Here is a 23,489-nt window from a genome sequence, read left to right as displayed (position 1 = left end):
AACTTCGTCAAATAATTTTTTCCGTATATACTTATAATACTAATGTTATATACCTTAATTTTTGTTTAATTAAGATTAAGCTTCTCTTATTAATTTTCTTATACAAATTAAAAGATACTCGAACACTCTATTGGATAGTAATCTGTCTATTTAAAATTTGAAAGTCGTATTATTTCTAAATATTACAAAACATATCTTATAGTTAAAACGGATGGTTTAGTTATTTGTATTTGGAAAGGAAAAAAAAGAAGAGAAAAGAAAGAAAGAACTTTGGGCAACCGCCGGCTGATTTGGAAAGGGCGGCGCAGCCGCAGCCCACGTCGGAGACTCGGATATTTGTCAAATTACGCACAAAGTAAAACTAAAGGAAGAGTTCTATGAAAATTTGGTTTTCGCAAAGTGGATTCTTTCGTGTATATATATAAAATTAAAGAAAACTAACCTTTTATATTCTTCAGTTCTAAGCAACAATGTGTTGTATTTTGTCTTTAAATTTCTCAAATGTATTATTTTAATTTCACATTTTCGAAATAGATTTAGATAGTTATTAAATAATTTATTGTTTTTTAGTACAAATAAATAGTGAATTATTTACACCATGCCAATTAGAGCTAAGTTTTCTTAGGATTAAGTAATTTAATTGTTGACGTGACGTTTTAGATTGAAAAACAATTAAAGAAGGAAGGAAATGTAAATTTTCTTATATTCCAATTTATAAAGTTAATACATTGTTTCCAAATAATCATTTATCTTCTATTTTTTTTTTTTTAAAAAAAAGTGTTTATAAACTATAACCAAAGTTTAGTTTTGATTAAATATAGAAATTAGTATTGGAAATTTCAAATGCTATAGAATTTAAAATACAAATTTATAAAATTGTGAATGAAATCTACAAATTAGGGTTTACGTATGAAATTAATTAAACAAAATTCAACATTGGCTGTCAAAGTATTTGTACTTTTCGTGGGGTAGGAGACATAAACAAGACCATGGGTTGGGTTTTTGATAAGCAAAGCAACTCTTATTATTATTTGTCAAATCAATTACTTTCCCAAAGTCACTTAGTTAATTACATTCTAAACCATCATTTTCTGATAAAAATGACAATTAATTAAACTAATTAGTAGATGTGTATTAGTATGTAGGTATGAAATCTCGTTTTCTTTATCAATGAGACGAAGTTTTAACTTTGAGATGAGTGAGGGTTTTTTTTTCTCTTCATGCGGATTTTGTATACTTTGAGTAGTTTGCTAATTTTGTAGATTATGGTATCGATCTTGAATTGACGTTGTAGTTTATTATTATATTGTGTTTGAGATATAAAATTTCAACGAGAAACGTGCTAAAATCATTATTGAATTTGGGTGATTGTATAGTCAAGATGTTATTACTCACTTTGGGCTTCTTTCAACCATTCCTTTCTTCAACAACCACATGACCTATGATTTGCACTTAATGTTTGCTTCTAATCTACTCTTTTTGCTTCAAATTCCAATTCCCTTTTTATTCCCATAGAAAAGTCTTTTAAATCTAATTTCCTCATGGGAAATAATGTTTTTCTACCTTCTCAAAAAAAAAGTTAATAAAAGTTTGAAAAAGAACTATGACAACTAAACCAATTGTAACTTTTTTCTTTTCCTTTTTATTTATTTTGTTAAGCATTAACATCATCTTTTGTTGTCTACTTGCTAGATCCAAATAATTGAGTGCATTTGTTGAAAATTGATTAACAAAAAGGGTTTCTACCCCATTAAAGATAGATATAATCTTTAGGGTGAAAACACGATTATAAAAATTATCTATATAGTTAAAATACTATTATGGTCTATACTTTTGACTTTAGTTCATTTTGATTTTTATACTTTCAAATTGTTTATTTTGATGGAAAATTGTTTTTAATGACAAAATTTATGAGGTAGTCTATCTATGTAGATCAAGACAGATGACTATTTATGTATTTTATTATTGCGGTTCATCTCATATAGATTGTGATATTTTGGTTCAATTTACTGTATTTGACAATAACTATGTTTTAGATCACTTAAAAAGAAAATAATGAAAGAAAAACCTAAAGTGATTGATCAAATAAAATGAAAATTGATAGCATATGAATTAAAATAAACGTTTTAAAAGGATAGAGAATAACTCGAACCAATACGAAACTAATATTGAAATGGGTATGTGATGGACGCACCTAAGGATGAAATGTTGTGATGTTTGAACTAATTGAGTGAATGAATAATGTTTCCAATTCCGTGGCCCACTGCATGACTATCATTGGGCCAATAATGGGCTTTGCCACTTTTTTTTTTAATCAAGATAATTGATCGATTTGACTGTTTTTTTGATAGTTGCAATATTAACATACATATATATATCCATATTTTAAAAATAATTATAAATATCGTAAAATCATAGTTTACAATTCTAAATATTTTTTTGGTTAGTTTTCGTTATATTTGAAAAGAAAAAATCTCTCCTATTAAAAGAGAAAAATGTGAGAATGTTTGACTTATTTGCTCATCACACCAGTATGACATGTTTATATTTTTTTCACAACATACGAGCGTGTAAATGCAACTTTGAATACTTTAGTCTTGAACGACGATTTTAATGCCAACCTCCACTTCCTAAAATTTTATACGGTATTGCTTTTTACGTGTATTTCTTAACTAGTGTTTATGCTAAAACTAGAAATTATATAGAAAAATTGCATTGGATAACAACAAAATTTATAAAAAAAAAAAGCTCATATCACATATTTTTTGTATATTGCAAATATGATAATTATGACAAGTAATTATTGATATATAAAACAGTTGTCAAAAGGTTATTAGAAAAAAAATTGCTACTTTTACGAATTTGGAAAATGTTGTGATACGGACTCTGTTATCATATATATATATATATATTTGTTATTTTTGTAAAATTCCCGTATATGTATTTGTATGTGTATATGTATGTGTATGTGTATGTGTATATGTATGTGTATGTGTAAACTAATATTATATATATTACGAGTTTGTTTAATAACTAAATTTAAAGAAATTATGACGTCACGACATACAAAAAATATCAAACAAACCGTTCTCTTTCTCTCCTACCAAAACTCGATCGATCATCGGAACTTATTGAAAGGAAGAAAAATGTCTCTTCTGTTTTCCTCTTCCCTCCATTTTTTCCCTCCATCAGCTTTCCCCACTTCCCTTTGTTACCAGCTCCATCATCCTTTCGCTGCATTTTCTTCATCTCCTCCGGCCGCTGGAACTTCTCTCTCTCCTGGTTTCCGCCACAACTTTCGTACTGGACCTCTTTACTGCTCACCTTCTTCGTCAATGTCGCTCGAGGAATCTACTTCAACTTCTCAGGTTACATTTCCAATCCTCACCTGTCATAATTTGGTTGAGGAGACAAAATTCGTAATGTAGGAGTAGGACTGACTTCAGTTCCAATAGAAACGAAAAGGAAAAGGAAATTTAGATACGCATCAGCTCAAGTGGTTATTATAAACGATTTTTTGTGGATTGTTTCGTTTACAGAGAAAATACAAATCTAAGAGTGATTTACAGATTGATTGAACTACTTGAATTGCTGCATAATTTATTTTTGTCGTAAAAACGTGAACAGTTGGAGGATAGCTTGTTGTACTCGAGAGCTTTTTGGGTGAGCAAACATGTTATAGCGTGGAACGTGGAAGTTGAGAGCGGTTCTTGCTATCTGTTTGCTAGTAAAATGGCTACTCTGCGTGTTGAAGATGGTGTAGTCGAAGGTATGATTGTAATCCGTGGACCATCCTCACTGTGTTGAGATCGAAAAGATAATATGCTGATGTATTTTCTTGTCAACAGGCTACGATGTGAAAATTAGGCTGGAAAAAGACCGTAGCCAACTTCCAGAAAATGTATTCAGGAACCAGTAACACTTTTAAACAAATTGTAGAAACTAGCCTAGACTTTGTGATTTGCTTGTATAATCTCCATTTTGTTGTTGCATGTTATGGATATGAATGCTTCTTAATGTTTTAGGAAAAACTAATAGATATCTATTTTTTTATATTGTTAGGTGATCAAAAAGTTTCCTCATATTCAAAACTACTGCCCTTTCACAGTCCCTCCTGCGTCAGACGTTGAAGCACTCCTCAAATGTCAACTGGCCGTAGCTACTTTCAACTGTAATGATATTATTTGATGTGTGTTTATATCCGATATTTTATAGCATTCTGCCGTAACTAGACAACATACAAATTAAAGTTTTGACCGTAGCTACTCTTCTATCTCCTTGTTCTAGAGTTAAAAGAAGAGGAAAGATGGGGAAAAATGAAAAAATGAAAAATTTCATGGAATGATTTTGATTGTAGACAAGTCATGTTTATATTCTTTATCAAATGTTTGATGCTCTTGTTTATACATTTAATCATATCAATGAAATGAGGTTCGTGTTCTATTAAAAGAAAATATTTGATGCTCTTGTAAAATTGATGCATTCTGACAAATGCTATTATGCAGTAAAACTGTTGCATGTATGGTCTTTCAAATTATGGACGTTATAACAAATTATGGATGCTATGTTATAGTTCAGTTTCTTATTCAGAGACCAATATCTTTTGTGCCACCTTTTTCTTTGATTTTCAGCTTACGGTGAATGCAAGAATATTACTTGCCTGCAGCTACCTGGTGTTCTGGATGACTTGTTCTCATATGAAGGTCCTCTCGGTGCAATTTACTCAAAAGAGGCTGTATCACTTTACCTTTGGGCTCCAACTGCCCAGGTACGACAATTTCCTGCTATCTAGCCAATGCCATTTTAATGTAGCCTACTATCACGATCTGATGTGCATCATTTGAATACCGACCTTCTTTCCACTATCTTTCCACTGCATCAATCAGGCTGTACGAGCTCAAATTTTCAGAGACCCAGTGGGTGGGATGCCATTTGAAGTTATTCCGCTTGAGGAGGTTGATGGCATTTGGAGAACTAAAGGACCAAAAAGTTGGAAAGGATGTTATTATGAATATGAAGTAACAGTCTACCACCCTAGCACCTTGCAAGTTGAAAAATGTTTTACTACTGATCCTTATTCTAGAGGGTACAAATCTCTGACCCAAAAACTATGCAGCATTGTTTTAGACTTGTATATGGACAAGTGCTAGGAAGTGCAAGCTTACATATGCTCCACCCTTTCTATTGTTAGAGCAGGGTCTCATCAGATGGAAGGCGGACATTATTTGTTGATCTTTTCTCTGATGACTTGATACCTAAGGGGTGGGATAAATTGGCCGATGAGAAACCCCCAGTGGATTCATTTTCTGACATTAGTATTTATGAGTTGCATGTAAGGGATTTTAGGTAAGTACTTGATTCTTAATGTGTTCAGAGCTTCTTCACGATGGCATTCCAATTTTTCAGTTGAAACTTTGTAGGAAGTGTTGATAAAATTTCTAGGATGTAAGGCTAAGAGAAAACTGACCTTTGCCATTCATGCTGTATTACTACTCTATACTTTTGTGGGATAAGATATGCTTGATCTACTTTTCATTATCTCTGCTACATAATGAAACTAAAAACTGACAAATTTTACCTTCTCCTGATCTTTACTCCATCTTAAAAGGGGCAGAAAAGGGATGAAAGTGGTCAAATAATATAAAATGCTGAAAATTCTTTCCGTAGCTGTGAGATTCACACAATATCGTCCAATTAATAAAGAAAAAGTTAATTTCAAGCAAAACAAGTGGAAAATCTAGGATTTTACTGCACAATCATGTTGGTGTTTGTATTGCCTTTCCTGGTTGAATCATCTCTTTCTTGTGCTTGCTACACTCTTTGCAATTAAATCCTCGTAATATTCTGTATTTTTAGTGCAGTATAAGTGATCAAAGTGTGCATCCTGATCTGCGTGGTGGTTATATGGCTTTCACTTTGCAGGTAAGTTCTTTTCATCCCATTATGTGTATCAGTTATATGCTAAGCTGCAGTTATTTAACTTAATCGAAGTTTCCTTAATTCCTTCAACAAAAAAGGTTGCATGTTTTATCACTTTCCTTATACATCGTACATGAACTGGATATTGGACTAGTAAGCTGAAAGTTGTACGACTCCTCTCACTTGCCATTCTTGTACACTACACATGCATTGGATATCAGAATAAGAAGCTGATCTTGTAGAATTGAATGAAGTAATGTTTAACAATAAGCATTTGCCACTTGAAGGATTCAGCTGGTATCAATCATTTAAAGAAGCTGTCAAATGCTGGTCTTAGTCATGTTCATCTACTGCCAACATTCCAATTTGGTGGAGTTGATGACGATAAGACGAAGTGGAAGTTTGTCGGTAAGTGTCTCTCTTTCCTTTTCCTTTTGGATTAGTTAAAATTGAGGAATACATTTTTGGATCCTATTTCATTGTATTAAAGTATTCCTCATTTAGTATATTTAGGCTTGATCATCTACTTGCACTTCTGGGTTTTGTTTTTCTTCTAGTGTCAATAATGTGTACTTGGGTGATGGGTCCTATCAATATGTTGTTGCAAATGAATGATATTTCTTATCTATGTTGAGTTGATTATGGGAGTCCTTGTAGCATTTGATGTGTTTTACACTCACTGTCTACATAAAACAATGTTGCAGATACTGAGCTTCTAGAAAATCTTCCTCCAGATTCAGCTGAACAGCAATCGTTAATTGCAGATATCCAAAACAGTGATGGGTATAACTGGGGGTAAGGTCCTGATTCTGGAGTCTTCTTTGAAGTTGTTACGTTCTTTGAATTTTGAGAAGTCTTACTTGTCTGTGTGTCGTGCCTTTTTAGGTATAATCCTATCATGTGGGGAGTACCTAAAGGAAGCTATGCCAGTGATTCTAACGGTCCTTGTCGTTTAGTTGAGTTCCGCAAGATGGTTCAGGTTGACAAATTTATTTGTGTTTCTGAGAAGTTTAGATTACCATTCAGTTATCAATCACAAGCAGTGCTGTATTAAAGTATTTAATATATGTTACAGGCACTTAACCAAATTGGCCTTCGTGTTGTTTTGGATGTTGTCTATAATCATCTACATGGACATGGACCTTTTGATCCAAATTCTGTTCTTGATAAGGTCTCAACCTATGATTGCTTTTAATGTACTCTCTTTCTAGATTTCTCAGCCCACACTAAACATTTCACTGTTCATGCTTATCTTGTAAATGTCGTGTTTACATTTTCTCATGGGCTTCTGTTTTCTTTTTCTTCTTCTAATTTTTAATTTCCCCTTGTGATAATTTGGTATTCCTCGCTCGTAGATTGTACCAGGTTACTATTTGAGAAGGAACACTGATGGTTTCATTGAGAACAGTACCTGTGTAAATAACACTGCCAGTGAGCATTTTATGGTTGAACGCATGATTGTGGATGATATCTTACACTGGGTAGTTGATTATAAGGTAATTTATTTACAAAAAGATGGAACCCTTAGCTCCTTTATTCAGTTGCATGTCGTCTGGACCTTACTATTTATTTCTTTTGAACATAATTGCTTGATGTTTATCAGGTTGATGGATTTCGGTTTGATCTCATGGGCCATTTGATGAAAAGTACTATGGTATGTGACTTTCTTTATCAATTTAAATTCATGCAACAGAACCAACTTCGTAATACTAGTGCAGTTCTCAATCTTCATTTTCTAGTACATTTTTTGCTTGAAAAACATTAACTGGTACATCTAAACTTGTAATGATGCAATGACTATTTAGCCAACTGCACATGAGCTTTGAAATTAATTGTAGACTTATGGTCTGTTTGAAATTTATGGTTTACCTGAAGTTGAAAGCTAAAGATGCACTTCGAGGCTTAACAAAGGAAAAGAATGGAGTTGATGGTTCAAGTATCTATATGTAAGATTGGACAAATTTCCTAACTATTGTACTTTGTTTTGGTAGCATATTTCCTTCAACACGGCAGATATGTCAATGAACTTTGCTACCCATTTTAGTCTACTGAAAATTTAAATCTAATGTTATGTTTGAAGATTCTCTCTCTTCTATAATATTGCAATTCAGATATGGTGAGGGATGGGACTTTGGTGAAGTTGCTAAAAATGGACGTGGAGTAAATGCATCACAATTCAATCTTTTTGGAACTGGAATTGGGAGGTATATACTTTTGTCTTTTGTACAAACTTAGAGTGCCTTTAGTTAGTGATATAAAAATAAGGGATTCAACAACAATGTTTTTGGACTTTAAAAAAAGAAAAGATGTTTTTGGATGTGTTTGGTAGCAAATTAGTCGTTAGATCACATTTTAATAATTGTTAAAAAATGTGTGATAATATATTTATAAACAAACAAAAAAATGTTGTAGTTACCACCTGAAGGTCAGGTTGAATCTCAAGTATACATTATCATTAATTTATGAACTTGTTTTATGCTATAAATTTTGTATAATTATTATTTTGTGATGTATCCTATTGTAGTATACCTTAAGACAGCTTTGTTTTTCCCATTTTATGTTCAAAGATTCTTAAAGATGGAGAAACTTAACTACCCTCTGGATCCTGTGGCTTTGTGAATTTTCTTGGTTGATTGAATGAATAAAAACGCACCTCATTTTGAGGTTTGTGCTGTTTTGTCTCAATTTATAAATGTTTGCTAGTTAGGAAACGAGACTTACCCTATTAGCTTGGTGTGTGCTTCTTTTGTGCGCAAAAAAGTAATGTAATATTTGGAGGTTTTAAAGTTATCATGTTTGTTCAGCTTTAATGACCGGGTTCGGGATGCAATACTTGGTGGATCTCCATTTGGGCATCCTCTTCAGCAAGGATTTGTGACTGGTCTATTGCTAGAGGTATTTCAGAATCTCTTGATCCAAACATTCTATTATCTGACCTCAATAGTGGCACTGTGCACAATCAAATATCACAAGGAAAATTGATCTGTTTAATATTGCACGAGTAGGTATTAGCTGTAAGACATTGTTCTGGTTCAAATTTAAGTCTATGCTATATATATTGTGTGCACAGATGAATACACATTTTGATTTACATTAGATATACTTAATACTTTGTTCTAGAGCATAGTAATAAATGGGTAATAGAGAAAAGATAGTTTTGGATTTCTGCATGATTTTTTCACATAATACATAATCTTTGTGTCTAGATACTAGGAAATTTTCTTTGTACTTTGTCATTAATCTTCAAATTTTCCAAAGTGAGGGTCTATAGGTCAACTTTCATCTTTGTAAAGAGTTTCCTTATCCTGTTGGCTATAGTTCAAGCTCCATTAAGAGCACAATCTATTTCCACGCCAGTAATTGCAGGGGGATGGGTTTGTACTTTCAGGAGGATTTTCTCACATTATCTCGAATCCAAACTCTCTTATCAGCATGTTGAGAGGCACATGTTCTTCTATTTCATGAACAGACTCACCAATTCAGCAGCTTTCCATTCGATCTTCTTTCCTTCAACTTTCAGATTCCTAGTCATCATCCCAATAGTTTGCAATCAAAATATTTTTAGCCTGGGTAGTACCATAAAAATCAGGAACGGAAGAAGTCAAGGGAATCCTCGCACTCCCAGAATCTTCCAAGATCTGAACCTCTTTTACGTTTCTAAGTTTTAAGAAGAAATAGGCCATGATTATTTTTAAGAAGGTCAATGAATTCTTAAAGCTTGAGAAGATTTTTGTTTGACCTCTAATAATATTACAATATAGTAGGAGAGGTAAGAAAAAGAAAGCGCGTGTAATGGGAAGTGTGAGTGCTAATACTGGGGCCACAGTTAGTTAGGAGGGAATGGGAGGTTTAAATAGGAAGGAGAGCCACTGTGAGAGGGGGAGGAAATTTTTTCGGAGGGACTTTTATCTTCATCCTTTGAGAGAGAGGAGAGAGAGAAGGATAGTGATCAACTACTTTCTTGTATTCTTGCATTTTCATTCTGAATTGACAATCCGTCAATTCATCCTTGTAATTTCTTTCGTTATTACCAATTGAATAAGATCACTCCTAGTTGGTGTTCTATTGAATTTCTAACAGAAGTTCATCCCACGGTTCAATTCCGTACTTGCTGACTAAGAGCCAGGCTATAAACAGTGCATTTTCTGTAGATTTTTTTGAAGAAATATTAAGTCATGTTTTTATTTCCTTATTCACATTACATTTTCTATTCCATAATTTTGGTTGAGAAATGCATCTGGCTGTACAATAATATTTGTACTTTGTTTTATTGCAGTTTTCCCCCTTGTATCCAAATATATCAATTTGTCTTATTTTGCAGCCTAATGACCACGACCATGGTACACATGAAGTTGCGGAATCTATGCTTGCTGTGTCAAAGGATCATATTGAGGTTAGTCATCTCTGCGTGAGTGGAAGTCGTCAACTCTTAGAATCAGTCTGTGATATCTGTTAGTAGTCCATGTGTTGCTGTTGGAAAAAATATGCAGTTTGTGGATACAGATTATTGTCTGTCCAGATTGAAGCTAAAAACAACTTGATCAATAACACTTCAAGTTTCTTTTTTCTCTAAAAAAAAAATAACAATATATATATAGACCTTAAAAGAAGAAATCTGCCAGAAAGAGAGGGCAAAATAATTATTATCCTTCTCAAATTTTTTCAATACATAAAGGCATCAAAATTAAAATTTTAAAATATATAGGCGTTATAAGAAGATTTATTGTTTTTTTTTTAAATCTGCCAAAAAATTAATTTTCCTTCCCAAATAAATTATTATTAGTTTAATATCAAGGAGACTGGCTTCTTCCAGAAAGAGAGTATTTTAGTTAGTAGAAACTTAGTTTCTGTCTGGATAATATAAAGAAAGAATTGGTAGATTGATTAAAAAAAAATTGAAAAGAGAAATCTGCATTTTAATTAACTACCTATGGAGAACATTGATTATTTCAACATTTTCATTATACAAAGCCATTAATATATCATCAATGTTGTTAGGTTTAATTTGATCCAATGTAGCTTCTGCAGTATATTATTGTTTCCCTAGGGTTCCAACGTATTGTGAATACTTAAAATAAATTTCAGGTTGCGATGGCTGCCAATTTGAGGGACTATATTCTAACCAATTTTGAAGGAAAAGAGGTATTTTCTTTTAAGTAAGCCGTAAGGGAAGGGCAGTTTCTCATTAGGAAGCTTTTAAGGCGGATCTGATATTTGTTTTCCCACATGTGGATACGTATATTTGTTTAAATGTCTGTGTAACATGTATGATTCATCCTACTGACTTTATCGAGTTGGTTTGGTTGCCAATGTTTTAATAATTTTTAAGGAAAAAATTTACCGTAAAATCATGGGAAAAGAACATTTCTTGGTTTTCCACATCTTCGATCCTTTATTAATTAAACAAGTTTTTTCCCCTAGGTTAGTGAGTACTATCATCTAGCATTCGTAATGAATGTATGAAGTTTTTTTTGTTAAATAAATCATTTATTTTCATGGATATGATATCAATTTGCAATTGGATAATAAAGGTTATCAAAACACTGATTAGTTTCTCATGCATTCTGATTTACATGATAATTAGCATTGCTTCGGTTTCTTCTAGAGTTTATCCACGTCATCTCATCCCTAATATTTTAGTACACTTTATTCTTATCTTAAGAATTGGAATAAAGTACACTTGGATCTAGTTCATTAGTGTTTTTCAACACGAACTGCATATCTTTTTTTAATGAAGAAGTTTAGATAATATTACATCTTTTTCCAGGTGAAGGGGTTAGAAGTACTGACTCATGATAGATCTCCGGTGGCGTATGCTTCTTGCCCCACAGAAACTGTAAGATGCACTTGTATCTAGACTTTTGTGAATTCATGCAAGTCATCATTAGTTCTCATCTCCCTCTTCCCCCTAAGAAAACCATTAAAAGAAAGAATTTACTCAGAAAGATCAGCTTACAAAAGATGAGTCAATAAGGAATCGCCCCAACTTAAGCTTGAGGGTCAATATTGCCCAATCAAACTATTTATGGAACTATGTAAAACACTTTAATAGGGGGTTGTACTGTTACGTACAATATTCATAGATTATTTCTTTTTGTCACCAAAATTTCTATTTTCATCCTGAACATTAGCTGACTCTTTAAGGACATGTAAATTTTTTTTGTAAAAAAAGATGTTTTCTTGTCTGATCCTAGAAAAGAAGTTGGTCTTAGATGGAAAAGTAAAGTAAGTAATTCATGTTATGGTTTCTAGTAATGAAACATCCTTTAGATCTGTCACCCGAAACCCGAGGTAAAGGAAAGGTGGCAATCAAATAGGAGGGGTTGACATGATGGATTGATGCTTCCTGCTGGAAGTCCTAAAGTGAAAAGGTTTTTGTGAGAAGTGTATTGAATGGCAAAGGATGGTGAAACGGATTTCTCTTTTTCACTAACGGACGAGTAAGACAGAAGAAATTTTAGAATTCCTGGAAGAGGTTTAAGGTTGGAAAACCTATTTCCCTTTCCCTTTTAAACTTCTTGAACACCCAATAATAAAATACTGAATAAATAATTTTGCAAACAGTTGGTCATACTCCTATTAACCTTTTAAGTTTTACGAGTAAATCCTGCAAATTTAAAAATTTTCTAGAATAATTTTTTAAACCTGCATGGTTAATGCTGATCATTGTCGCAGGTATTTCCTTATGACTTTAAATTCTGGTATGCCCAGGCATGCATTTGACTTTCTTTATTGATTTTCAGGTGAATTATGTTTCTGCTCATGACAATGAAACTCTATTCGACATTGTGAGTTTGAAGGTATGTGAACATGGTTTGTGAATCATATTTCTTTTTTTAAGAGTTGACTCTGCTCAAAGTCTTTTTCTTGTAGACTCCAAGGAACATTACCGTAGATGATAGGTGCAGGATTAATCATTTGGCCACCAGTATTATAGCACTATCACAGGTATTTAGTTTTAACTAATCATGAAAGCTGGCAGCCTCATCTTTACAATGTTAATTTCTCCTATAGTCTCTTCAAAGTTGAAGGCATTAAAGGTGTAAATCAGAAGAAACTTATTTCACAGGAAATCCACGTTTATGTTACAAAATCAACAATTAAGCAATACAAAAAACATATAGAGATTGACACAAAGATATTTGTAGTTCATTAACAGTGTGTTAGATGATATTATTAGGGAGAATTTTTCATAATACAAAACGGCGCCACTAGGCTAGAGAGTTTGTTTATATAGTGGATTTCTTTAAATCCTAGGATCAAAATTGTAGATAACTCTTAATCAAGTACTTATGCTCAATTATGTAAACTGAAGAGCTTATGGGGAGCAACACCCCTGAACTCCCACCAAGGTGTTTTGACCCTGAACTCCGGCTCATGGACCAGTCAACGAGATCCTTGTACTAGGTTGTTTGTAGTGCTAAATACCGAATTCAAGGGATTCCAACCGTATGTGCCTCGATAAATTAGGAATAGTTCTGGAAATTGAATTTATTCAGACGTGGCTACTGGAATATTTTTATATGCTGAAAGTTTAACATAACTATCAAATGGGATGTCCTTACTGGCATGGTGTTTGTAGGTGACACTAAACTTGGTATTCTTCTGTATCAAATCAACAGATTAAACTGAAATTGCATCTGGGGATAGTATTCATTCTTCGTAGCTTTAACCAAATTGTCAGTGGTCTAGGTCATGGATGCCAGATGCCGGACATACAATTTTACATGTTCATGCCTCTTCAATTTCATGGTTCGGTTTACAATGACATGTAGATCCCAATAACGAAACCATTTTTTAAAATTGTTTGATGAATATTATGGGCATTGGCATATATAGTTATAGGACACCATCAAATTAAAGTTAATTATTTATGATTTGTAGTTCTATAATTCTGGTCACTTAATCACTCTCTTCCTTTAAAAGGGAATACCATTTTTCCACTGTGGTGATGAATTACTACGCTCAAAATCAATGGATCGTGATTCATACAACTCTGGTGATTGGTTCAACAGGTCCTGTTCTAATTTTATTCACTCAATGATATATTAACCTTTTGAATGTAATTAGACACTGAGGGTGTCAACTGCAGAGTCTAGTACCTTTTTTTTCTCTACTTCAAAATCTGGATAACATACCGTTACACATTGGGTATCCAAATTCCATTTTCTCTAACTGAATAAGGTTTACTGCCAGTAATGATGTGTCTTTTCTTACTTTGAATTTGATGTTTTCTTTCATCAAATCAGACTTGACTTCACTTACATGACAAATAATTGGGGCGTTGGCCTTCCTCTGAAAGAGAAGAATCAATACAACTGGCCGCTGTAAGTTTGACAATATTTTGACATTTCTTGACGTGTTTGCTATTTGATTTGAGTAGCATATGTTCTACAACAATTCCTTCGCCTTCTGGAATCTGGAATAGATGAACTTGTTATCCTTATCCCAGCAGCCAATAATCCATTTAATTATTTACCTGAAGATCTTTTTGATTGTTTGTACTGGCCATTGTCTTCCTGTTATTTTTAAATTTTCTGTTGCATGTTTACTGGAAACCTTTGTTAATTTCCATTTCAGAATAAAACCTAGACTGGCTGATCCCTCCTTCAAGCCTAGTAAAAGTCACATTCTTGCTGCTGTGGAAAATTTCACAAATCTGTTACAAATCAGATACTCTTCGCCACTTTTCCGTTTGAAGACATCTAATGCTATCCAGGTGAGAATGGTTATTTAAGACAAGTTGTCGGAGAAATACAATAGCAAGGTTAATCAGTTAATTAATCATAGGGACTTGATATTATATTTAACAAAATGGCTTTTATCTTGTACAAGAGCCACATAAGTCATGCTATGGAAGAATCCTGTCAAGGTCGTGCAAAGCATCATTACTTGTTTCACGCTGGTCCACAATATACATTGATTTTATTTCAATCTCTGCTTTTTAACATGCAAAACTTAAATGATATGGCTGAACCAGTTAAACTGGACCTGGAATTGCATTGGACCATCGGTTCCTGAAGTACTTACCTTAATTTAACTATATAATGGATATTGTACTGATTATAAAATTGGGTTTGATATAATGGTAAATAGATTTGAATCCAGGACCATTTATAAATTGCATAGGATGTTAAATAGTCACTAATCTCAAAAGCTTCTTGTTTATTCAAAGTAAATATAATGATTCCAACTACTTCTTTAACTTTTCACACAGAACTGGGGTCATTTTGTTGATGTGTTAAGCTACTAATCTTCTATCTTCGTTCGGTTATTAAAACACAAAACATATGTCTGGTTTGGGTAGGAAAATAATTTACTTTTCTAGTGCTTGTGATGTGAAATTCATTTTCCCTGTCATGTGTGTAGAAACGAGTTCGTTTCCACAACTCAGGCACGTCACTTATACCCGGACTCATAGTGATGAGCATAGAAGACGGGCACAATGGCATTCCAGGGTTAAGTCAGCTAGATTCAACGTGAGTAGAGTAACCTTCTCTTCTTTTATCAAGAATTTTACTCATAATAATACCCTTATCTCATGTTTTCTGCAGCTACTCCTACATTGTTGTTGTGGTTAATGCACGTCCAACTGAGATTTCATTTCCTTGTCCTGCATTGCGGGCAAAAACTCTTCAATTACATCCTATTCAGGTAAATACTCTCTTGAAATCCAACGTTGCTTAGCTCCAAAAGGGAACGAGATTGTCAAGTAAATATAGCTATTATATCCTTATCAATCATGCTATGCCAACATCAAAATACCTAATTATAAGTTTTGATTACATGCTATGTAAATTGTTACCACGTTTTACATCAGTTCCTCCCCCTAAGCAAGAAAAGGCCTTTGTAAACAAAAGTTCGAAATATTAATGTTTTTTTAAAAAAATCAAAATATGGCAGTTGATGTCAACCGATCCCGTTGTAAAAAATTCAACATACGAGCCATCCACAGGATGCTTCATGGTGCCCCCAAGGACAACATCAGTATTTGTGGAGCCTCGGATGCATGAGTAGCCTCATTCCCTGAAATGGTACTCCCTTATGTCTATGTCATCCCAAACTAACTTTGGTAGGTTTGGCTTATTATCTATTATTTCTCCTCTTCCCTGAAAAATCCAAATTGAGATGGACATCTCTTAACTAAAAATAATATTTAATTCACCACCACTCATCGACTTAATCAAACCACAGTATTAAAGAGCAAGTGATTCATGAGCTTCTATGTTCAAACTCATGTAATATTATTTGACATTTCCTCCCAATTAATAATGATTTTCACTTGTTGAGTCTTCTACACATTTCAAGTTCGCAATTGGTGATCGAGTATCTTCAGTCAATCCTTGAATAAAATATCTTGGACCTGATCTAGCTCTCTACATCAGTGATGTTCTGACTGCTTTTTTCTTTTTGCCATCCTCCTACTCACAACCACCTCTCTAAAGGGGGAAAAGGGGGCATGAGCCATGAATAATCCTTCATATCCTCTTATTATTATTATTATTATTTCTATAATGTCAATGATAGGGATTGAACATACAATTTTATTTTGAATTGGGTCCTACTCCTAGGTGGTGGATGGACAGTCCAACTGAAAGTAGAGGCTTTTTGGTGATGACGAGCTCTTTATAAATGAGATCTAATTTAGAATTTTCTTTTAATTTTCTTTATTTGGATAACATATATACACTCAGACTTTCTCAGTGCTTTTATATGAAGAAAATTCCTCTTCTTCGTGGGGCCATGCTGTGCGTTTCGTGCAAGGTATGCTACTTTCATGTTCTAATTTTTTAGTAATTGTTTTTTCTTCTCTCTTCATATCCTCACAAATTTGGCCTCGTTAAGAAAAAGTCTTCTTTTGATGCATCCATTATCATTAAACTATGCCGTTTTTGAAAATATTAGATCTAAGATCATGTCAATTCTTGGAATTGATAAGAGAATGACCATTATTCTGAAAAGGTGAAGGAGATTATTATATATATATATATATATTTTATGGTAAAAAAGAAGAAAAACTAAAGAAATTTTGGAAGATTAAATGCTTGGAATACATTACTGCATTCCTTTTCTTTCTTAAGATCCCAATAATGATGGATTTTAAAGAAACTGTTAAAATAAGCATCCTTCATTACCTCAATTCACAATTATAAATACTCACATGTAAAACTTTTTCAAATGATTGCGATTCATCATTAAATTCAAAATTATTAAAACTATATATAGGAAAAAGAAAAGAGGTAGACTTTTGAGGGAGATTGAGTTTGAGTCTTCTTTCAATAATTATAATATATATATATATATACATATAGCATTAAATATAATATGAGAAAGTTGGTTATAGTCACTTGCACACATAGTTGTTCATTACTTGCTTCCAAGCTAGCTCTAATTAATATTCCCACGCTTCACTTCAAATCTTTCATATAGTATTGTTTTTTTTTTATTATTGATCCAAAATAGGATGACTTCTGGCTTCATTTCAACCATTGATTTAATGGCTTTGGTTTTAAAATTTGTTTTTAGGCATTCTCTTTAACGTGCCACACACAAACAATATATTATGGACATACCAAATTATTCTTCACTTAACACCAAAATCTTGTAAAACCATTGACTTTTCTCTCACCGTTTGAGACAAAATATGTATTCTATATCAACATTAAGAATCCACCTTATGCTCATCATTTATGCATGCATCATGCTCCGTCAACCAATAAAATCAAGACACCTAACCCATTTTTTAAAACCATATTTATGTCCATCTAAAACTAGACAAGTTATTTTTCTTTTTAATTTAAAATATTTTTTATGTTTAAAAGAGATTAATCAACACACATTTGTTAAAAATATCAAATTTGATAAAATATTTACAATATACAGTAAAATTTTAGATCCTATCAATAGTAAACATTAATAGACACTTATATATTTCTATTAGTGGCATTGATAGATAATAATAGAAGTCTATCAATGATAAAATTTAATATTTTAAACGTGTAAATATTTTAATTTATTTTATTGTTTTTGAAAATATCCTGTGTTTTTAAATATTTTCATTAATTTCCTCATTTGAAACTTTTTTTGTTTTCATAATAATCATTGGAGTAGAAATTTGTTTGAATTTTGGATGGAAATTATCACCAAGTCTCCACTGTGCTCAAATTCCAAATTCTGTCCAATATTCTTATTTTATTTTAAAATAGTTGTAAAAAGTCAGGGTAATGGAGAAGTAGAGGGACATTTGTCCTAATTTTTATATTATATATATGTGTGTATATATTGACCCACACAAACACACACTTTGTTACTCTTTAAATGTGTTGATTGTATCACATGCCATGCACTATTAATCTTGGTAAAATCAGAAGTGAAATATTATTATTGATACCCAACATTTTGATCTATAATTTTCACTAATTGAATTGAGAGATTATATTCATATGATACTATCGTCAAATTTTCACTGGGTAATTACTCTAAATAGATTCTTCCTACTCAAGTCTATGCTATATATATACAAAAAGAACTTTGTTGAGTATGAAGTCAAACTCTAACATTGGCCCGATTATATAAGTTTATGTGTCACTTTCATTATGGGTTGATATGCCAAATATTTCTTAATCAACAACTAAGTTCTTACTTGATTCCATCAATCTAACTTCCCAAAGCTAACTAATCCACCACTCTTAAGATTTTATTTCTCACTCCTACACAAGTTAATTAATGTCAAACATTAGCAAACTATTTGTTCCAAGCTTGTAATATATCTTGCTTAAACTCTAATTTCAATAGCATGAGTTCCTCAAAGCTTTCATGTTTGTGTCTTGATTAATAATTATAAATTTATTTCACACATAATTAAAATTAATGGTGAACATGGTATAGATATGCTAGATGCTAAATTGAAAATTTGAGAACTTATGAAATAAATTTGAAGGTTGGGGACATAATAGGGCTATTCGTAATTTACCAAATTATAATATTAGTAGGCTAAAGGATCGTCCATTGAATAAATTTTACAAAAAATGAAGAAATTGTAGAATAATGAAGCATGCTTGTGTTTTTGGTAATGACCTATGAAAGTTGTTCAAATTAATTTAATTTAACTAAAACAAGGTTGAGTGTGTGTATGGATGGCTGAGTCAATATATATATATAAAGGCCCTCATGATGTGTGTCTTTTGTTGGAAACAAAGCACAGTTGTTCAAAATTAATTATAAGCATATTCAGTAATTGCCTAAAGATACTCACTTATCCAAATCTTGATTTGCTTCAATTTTATAATACTCCAAATAAAACCTTATGATTAGGTAACTATTTGATTCTTATATGCATGTGTATATGAAATCACTATTCCAAAGATAAACTGTATGATGCTGAGCTTTGAATGTAGTTAATTTTATTGAATTTACACTTTTGTTTAGTTAAGAAATTATGTTGCGGAGGCATTTGAATTTCTGTTATCTTGAATTAACTGTTAATTAATTACTTATAAGAAAATTATTTGTAGAGTCTAACCTAAATCTCATCGGAACTACCCTTCGCTTTCACACTCTATGATAAAATTAACAACTTTTCTTCTTTTCTAACATAAAATGAACAAATTGTATTTTTTACATAATTAAGTTGACACTTGAAAAGAGTAGACAGAATATAAAATTTCTTCCAAAGAGAGAGAGAGAGAGATTATTATTAATAATTTCAACACCCATCTCAGGAACCAAAACAATCATATGAAAGCTTGATGAAATATGCAGTTTGTGAAACTCTCAAGTTAAGGGATCATATGACATGTGAAAACCCAGTTGTTATATTGTTATTATGGGCAAAGTTTGTTTTGAAAAAAAGAAAAGAAAGAAACTTAAATATAAGTGGCCATGCAATGTGAAGAAAATTTGAAAGAAATTAAAAAAGAAAAGAAAGAAAAATAATAATATTTAAGATAGAGAGGAAGAAGAAGAAGGAGAAGGAAGAAGTAGTAGTGGGTGCACCGCAGATTCCGTGGGTACAGCCTTGCACTCCAATCATCCCATGCACAAGTAATTCCCTTTTCCCCCTTTCTCTTTCTCTTTCTCTTTCTCCTCTCTCTCTCTCTCAACTAACCCCCCCTCCATAATTTACAAGTAATTTTGAATCGATTAAAACTAATCAAAATCATTTTAGGTTTCAAATTTAATTGAATTGTGTTCTAAGCTACAAACTTCTAATGCATCTATATTAGTTAAGTTAAAATATTACACAAATTTCACAATTTTACCTACTTGTTGTCAATTAAAAAATAATAATAACAATACAAACAATTTAAAACTTTTCGTATAAAATACAACACCCTATTAGAGGAAAAAAAAAGTTAAAGTTAAATGACATTTTTAAAATTTTGTAAATGTTTTAAACATTTTTACCATTGAGAATAATTTTTAACAATTAAGAATTAAAATGAAAACATTGGTTAATTACCTGTCCAAAAAATAATAATAAATAAGAAAAGAAAAAAAAAAGAATGATTGAGTGTGGTGTGTTTTCTTAAACAAGACGTGGTTTAGAGTAGCCACTCCATAACTAAACCAAAAGAATTAATAATGATAATAACAATAAAAACTCCATTGTTTTTGGACTTCAAATCTCTCTCTCTCTTTTTCTTTCTGTTTATTCATATAATAAAAACCCACCATTTTAGGCGATTCTTTCTTAACCATGAATTTAGCTTTCTGTCAATTTAGCCAAACAAGCTCTCTTCTCCCTCTCTCTCTCTCTCTCTCTCTCTCTCTCTATTACTTAGAAAGAATTAATTACCTTAATTTAGAAAAACTCCTCAAATTAACCATTAATTTATTTCTTAATAATGATAATTAAAAATGGTCTCTTTTTGTATTGGATTTGTGTCCTTGTTAAAGTGGGTTGGCAAAGTGTGAGAAAGAGAGTGTGAAACGGAGCTTTTAAAAAACTAACAAACTTTTCTCCAACACTTCTCTTCTCTAATTTTACACTCTTTCTGTTAAACACAATTTTTAGTTTTTTCTTTTCTTTCTTTTCTTTTTTTACTTTATAGCTCTTTCATTCTCTACCCCTTCTTTAAAACTCTTCCATTTTCTATCTATATATGTGTGTGTGTGTATATTTAACTCTATTTCTCAGCCTTGCAATACCCTCAACAACAACAGAAAAAATATTACTGATCTTTCGATCCTTTACACTGTTCCATTGAAAAATCCACTAATATTACATCATCATCATCCTCCTATATATATATATATATATATACATAGTTTCTTCCTATCATTACTCTCTTTCTCCATTTCTTCCTTTTTCCCACACCCTCCAATTTCTCTCTTTTATTTCATTTTTTGTTTTGTTTTTGTTTTGCTTTGGTTTGGTTTTAGAGGGTGGAGAAAAAGGAAGAAGAACAATGGAAGTTGTTGATCATCAAGAAAATTCAGATATGGGGTCTAAAGAACAACAACAGGCTGCTTTGATTGCTAAAGGAAAGAGAACTAAGCGCCAAAGGCTTCATTCTCCAATCCCTTTTGCTGTTCCAACCAATTCTTCTAGTGGGGATTTAGGAGGAGTTGTTGTTGTTGTTGCTGATCATGATGATCATCATTCTGATTTTGTACCACAGAATAATGATCATTACCAAAGTAATACCAATTTTTCCCCTTCTTCATCCTCTGCTCATGATGATCAATTAGTGCAGCAATTCAACAATAATACCTCCACTACTACTGAAGAAGAAGAAGATATGGCTAACTGTCTCATTCTCCTTGCTCAAGGCCGACCTCCGTGTTCTCCACTGACAAAACAACTCGATACCGGACCGTTTCATCATGTTACCAATAATGTTCGGAGATTCTCAGCAGAGAATGTTGAAAAGGGTGGGGGGGTTGGATGTTATGCTTACGAGTGCAAGACATGTTATAGGACATTCCCATCATTTCAAGCTTTGGGAGGACACAGGGCTAGTCATAAGAAGCCTAAGGCTATGGAAGCTGAAAAGAAGCATATTTTATCTTCAGATGATGAGGAGATACAATTCAAGAACAATAATATCACTACTACACACTCACTTTCTTTGCAATTGAATCAGAGGGGAAGTTTGAATAGCAGTGGTAAGGCTAAGGTTCATGAGTGTGCTATCTGTGGAGCTGAATTTACATCTGGGCAGGCTTTGGGAGGTCATATGAGACGCCACCGTGCCATGCCGGTTGGGACAAACACAGCGTTGTCTCTGACTCCGATGAACATGGAAACTGAGGATCAAAGACAACCAAAGAGACAACGAAGTGTTCTTTCTTTGGATTTGGATCTTAATCTTCCTGCTCCTCAAGAACATGATCAAAGATCAGAATCAAAGTTCTTGATGAAGTCAAACCAACAACAGCAACAACAGCAGCCACAACAACAACATAATAAACAGCAGCAGCAGCAGCAGCAACCACTTGTTTTTCCAGCCAGGACTTTGGTTGACTGTCATTACTAAGGATGGATAAGAATTCTAATTTTTGTCCCCCTAAAAGACTTGATGTGATTATGTGAATTCATCTTCTTCATTTTTTTTTTTTTTGTTTGGAAAATTTACCTTTCAATGTCATCAAATTCTTTTAATTTTTATTTTTCATTCTTTTTTTTTTTCCCTCCCAACTTTGATCAAAACTGTTATAATGTAACTAATGAAATTGTTTTCTGTAACACTTTGTTAGAATTCCCTCTATGCTTTTTGGTCATGAAAATTGCATGAAAGGGCATCTTTCTTTTTCTTTTTTCTTTTTTCTTTGGGTTGGTTTGTCACCACCATCACCAAAACTCATGTTTTTTGTTACATTTTTTTCATTGATAAGGAATTTTATCTCTTTCTCTCTCTCTTTCTCTCTCTTTCTAATTGGTGACAAGAATAGACCAACAAGTACAGAAAGCCAGTGAGTAATAACTGCAACTTGCACATGAATCCATCTTTTGTCTTTTTTTTTTTTTCCTCCTCTAAACCATCTAAATATATTTTAAAATAATGCCTTCACCCATTACCCAAGTTTTGTTCCTTTCTTAGCACTTTGGTCCACTCTTCTGTTAGTTACTACCAACAAACCTAAGCAAGATGTTGAGTATTGATTTTTTATACTTTACAACCCAAACACATTTAATTTAATATGGTCCAGTTGCTTCTTATCAGCTCATTGCTCTTTCTTTATTCATTCAGTTGGCATAACTAATTTTCTGGTTTCGTACGTCTTTTCCCTCCATCGTGCCTAAACTATAGCTGTCTTTTTCCTCAAGTAAGATAAGGGTTATGTCGAGTCGTCAGACATCACATACCAACATGGGAATGTTGAGAGGTTGGCCATGGAGCGGTTCAGTAAAAGTGTGTGGACTGAAATCAAGAAAACTTCAGTTTGTAAGCCAATGGATCAAAGTGGGGGGTCTTTTTTGGAGGTTTTCAATGTGTGGTCAAAATCATGAAGCTATTATTGGGTTTTCCTTATTTTATCATGATTTTGTTCACATGTGTTGCTTGTGTTAAATCCACCTACCTACTTAACACTAAATTTAGTTTTAAGTTTCCTGATCAATCCTG

At 32.6% G+C, this 23,489-nt stretch overlaps 2 protein-coding genes across 4 annotated transcripts; both read left to right on the top strand.

Moving 5' to 3' along the window:
* The first annotated feature begins 3,099 nt into the window (after nucleotides 1-3,099).
* LOC101205969 (pullulanase 1, chloroplastic) lies at nucleotides 3,100-16,580 on the top strand. Of its 2 annotated transcripts, XM_004142457.3 has the most exons (28): nucleotides 3,100-3,368; nucleotides 3,628-3,769; nucleotides 3,849-3,901; nucleotides 4,063-4,171; nucleotides 4,632-4,768; nucleotides 4,887-5,086; nucleotides 5,197-5,346; nucleotides 5,862-5,922; nucleotides 6,207-6,327; nucleotides 6,624-6,714; nucleotides 6,805-6,898; nucleotides 6,995-7,090; nucleotides 7,275-7,415; nucleotides 7,523-7,573; nucleotides 7,795-7,865; nucleotides 8,031-8,123; nucleotides 8,724-8,814; nucleotides 10,241-10,312; nucleotides 11,005-11,061; nucleotides 11,687-11,755; nucleotides 12,663-12,719; nucleotides 12,793-12,867; nucleotides 13,846-13,934; nucleotides 14,169-14,246; nucleotides 14,500-14,638; nucleotides 15,289-15,398; nucleotides 15,474-15,573; nucleotides 15,823-16,580. In XM_004142457.3, exons 1-28 carry the CDS (start codon nucleotides 3,147-3,149, stop codon nucleotides 15,934-15,936), a joined length of 2,883 nt encoding a protein of 960 aa, XP_004142505.1. In that variant the 5' UTR covers nucleotides 3,100-3,146; the 3' UTR covers nucleotides 15,937-16,580. The 2 variants fall into 2 exon arrangements, with proteins under 2 accessions (XP_004142505.1, XP_031741579.1); XM_031885719.1 differs by lacking the exons at nucleotides 3,100-3,368; nucleotides 3,628-3,769 and having other exon boundaries at nucleotides 3,885-3,935.
* LOC101206214 (zinc finger protein ZAT5) lies at nucleotides 16,557-22,778 on the top strand. Of its 2 annotated transcripts, none has more exons than XM_031885720.1 (2): nucleotides 16,557-16,683; nucleotides 21,304-22,778. In XM_031885720.1, exon 2 carries the CDS (start codon nucleotides 21,330-21,332, stop codon nucleotides 22,398-22,400), a length of 1,071 nt encoding a protein of 356 aa, XP_031741580.1. In that variant the 5' UTR covers nucleotides 16,557-16,683; nucleotides 21,304-21,329; the 3' UTR covers nucleotides 22,401-22,778. The 2 variants fall into 2 exon arrangements, with proteins under 2 accessions (XP_031741580.1, XP_004142506.2); XM_004142458.3 differs by lacking the exon at nucleotides 16,557-16,683 and adding an exon at nucleotides 16,791-19,962.
* The last annotated feature ends 711 nt before the right edge of the window (nucleotides 22,779-23,489 follow it).

The sequence above is a fragment of the Cucumis sativus genome, chromosome 5, assembly GCF_000004075.3.
Source record: "Cucumis sativus cultivar 9930 chromosome 5, Cucumber_9930_V3, whole genome shotgun sequence".
Taxonomy (NCBI): Eukaryota; Viridiplantae; Streptophyta; class Magnoliopsida; order Cucurbitales; family Cucurbitaceae; genus Cucumis; species Cucumis sativus.
This window is presented reverse-complemented; position numbering and strand designations above follow the sequence as displayed.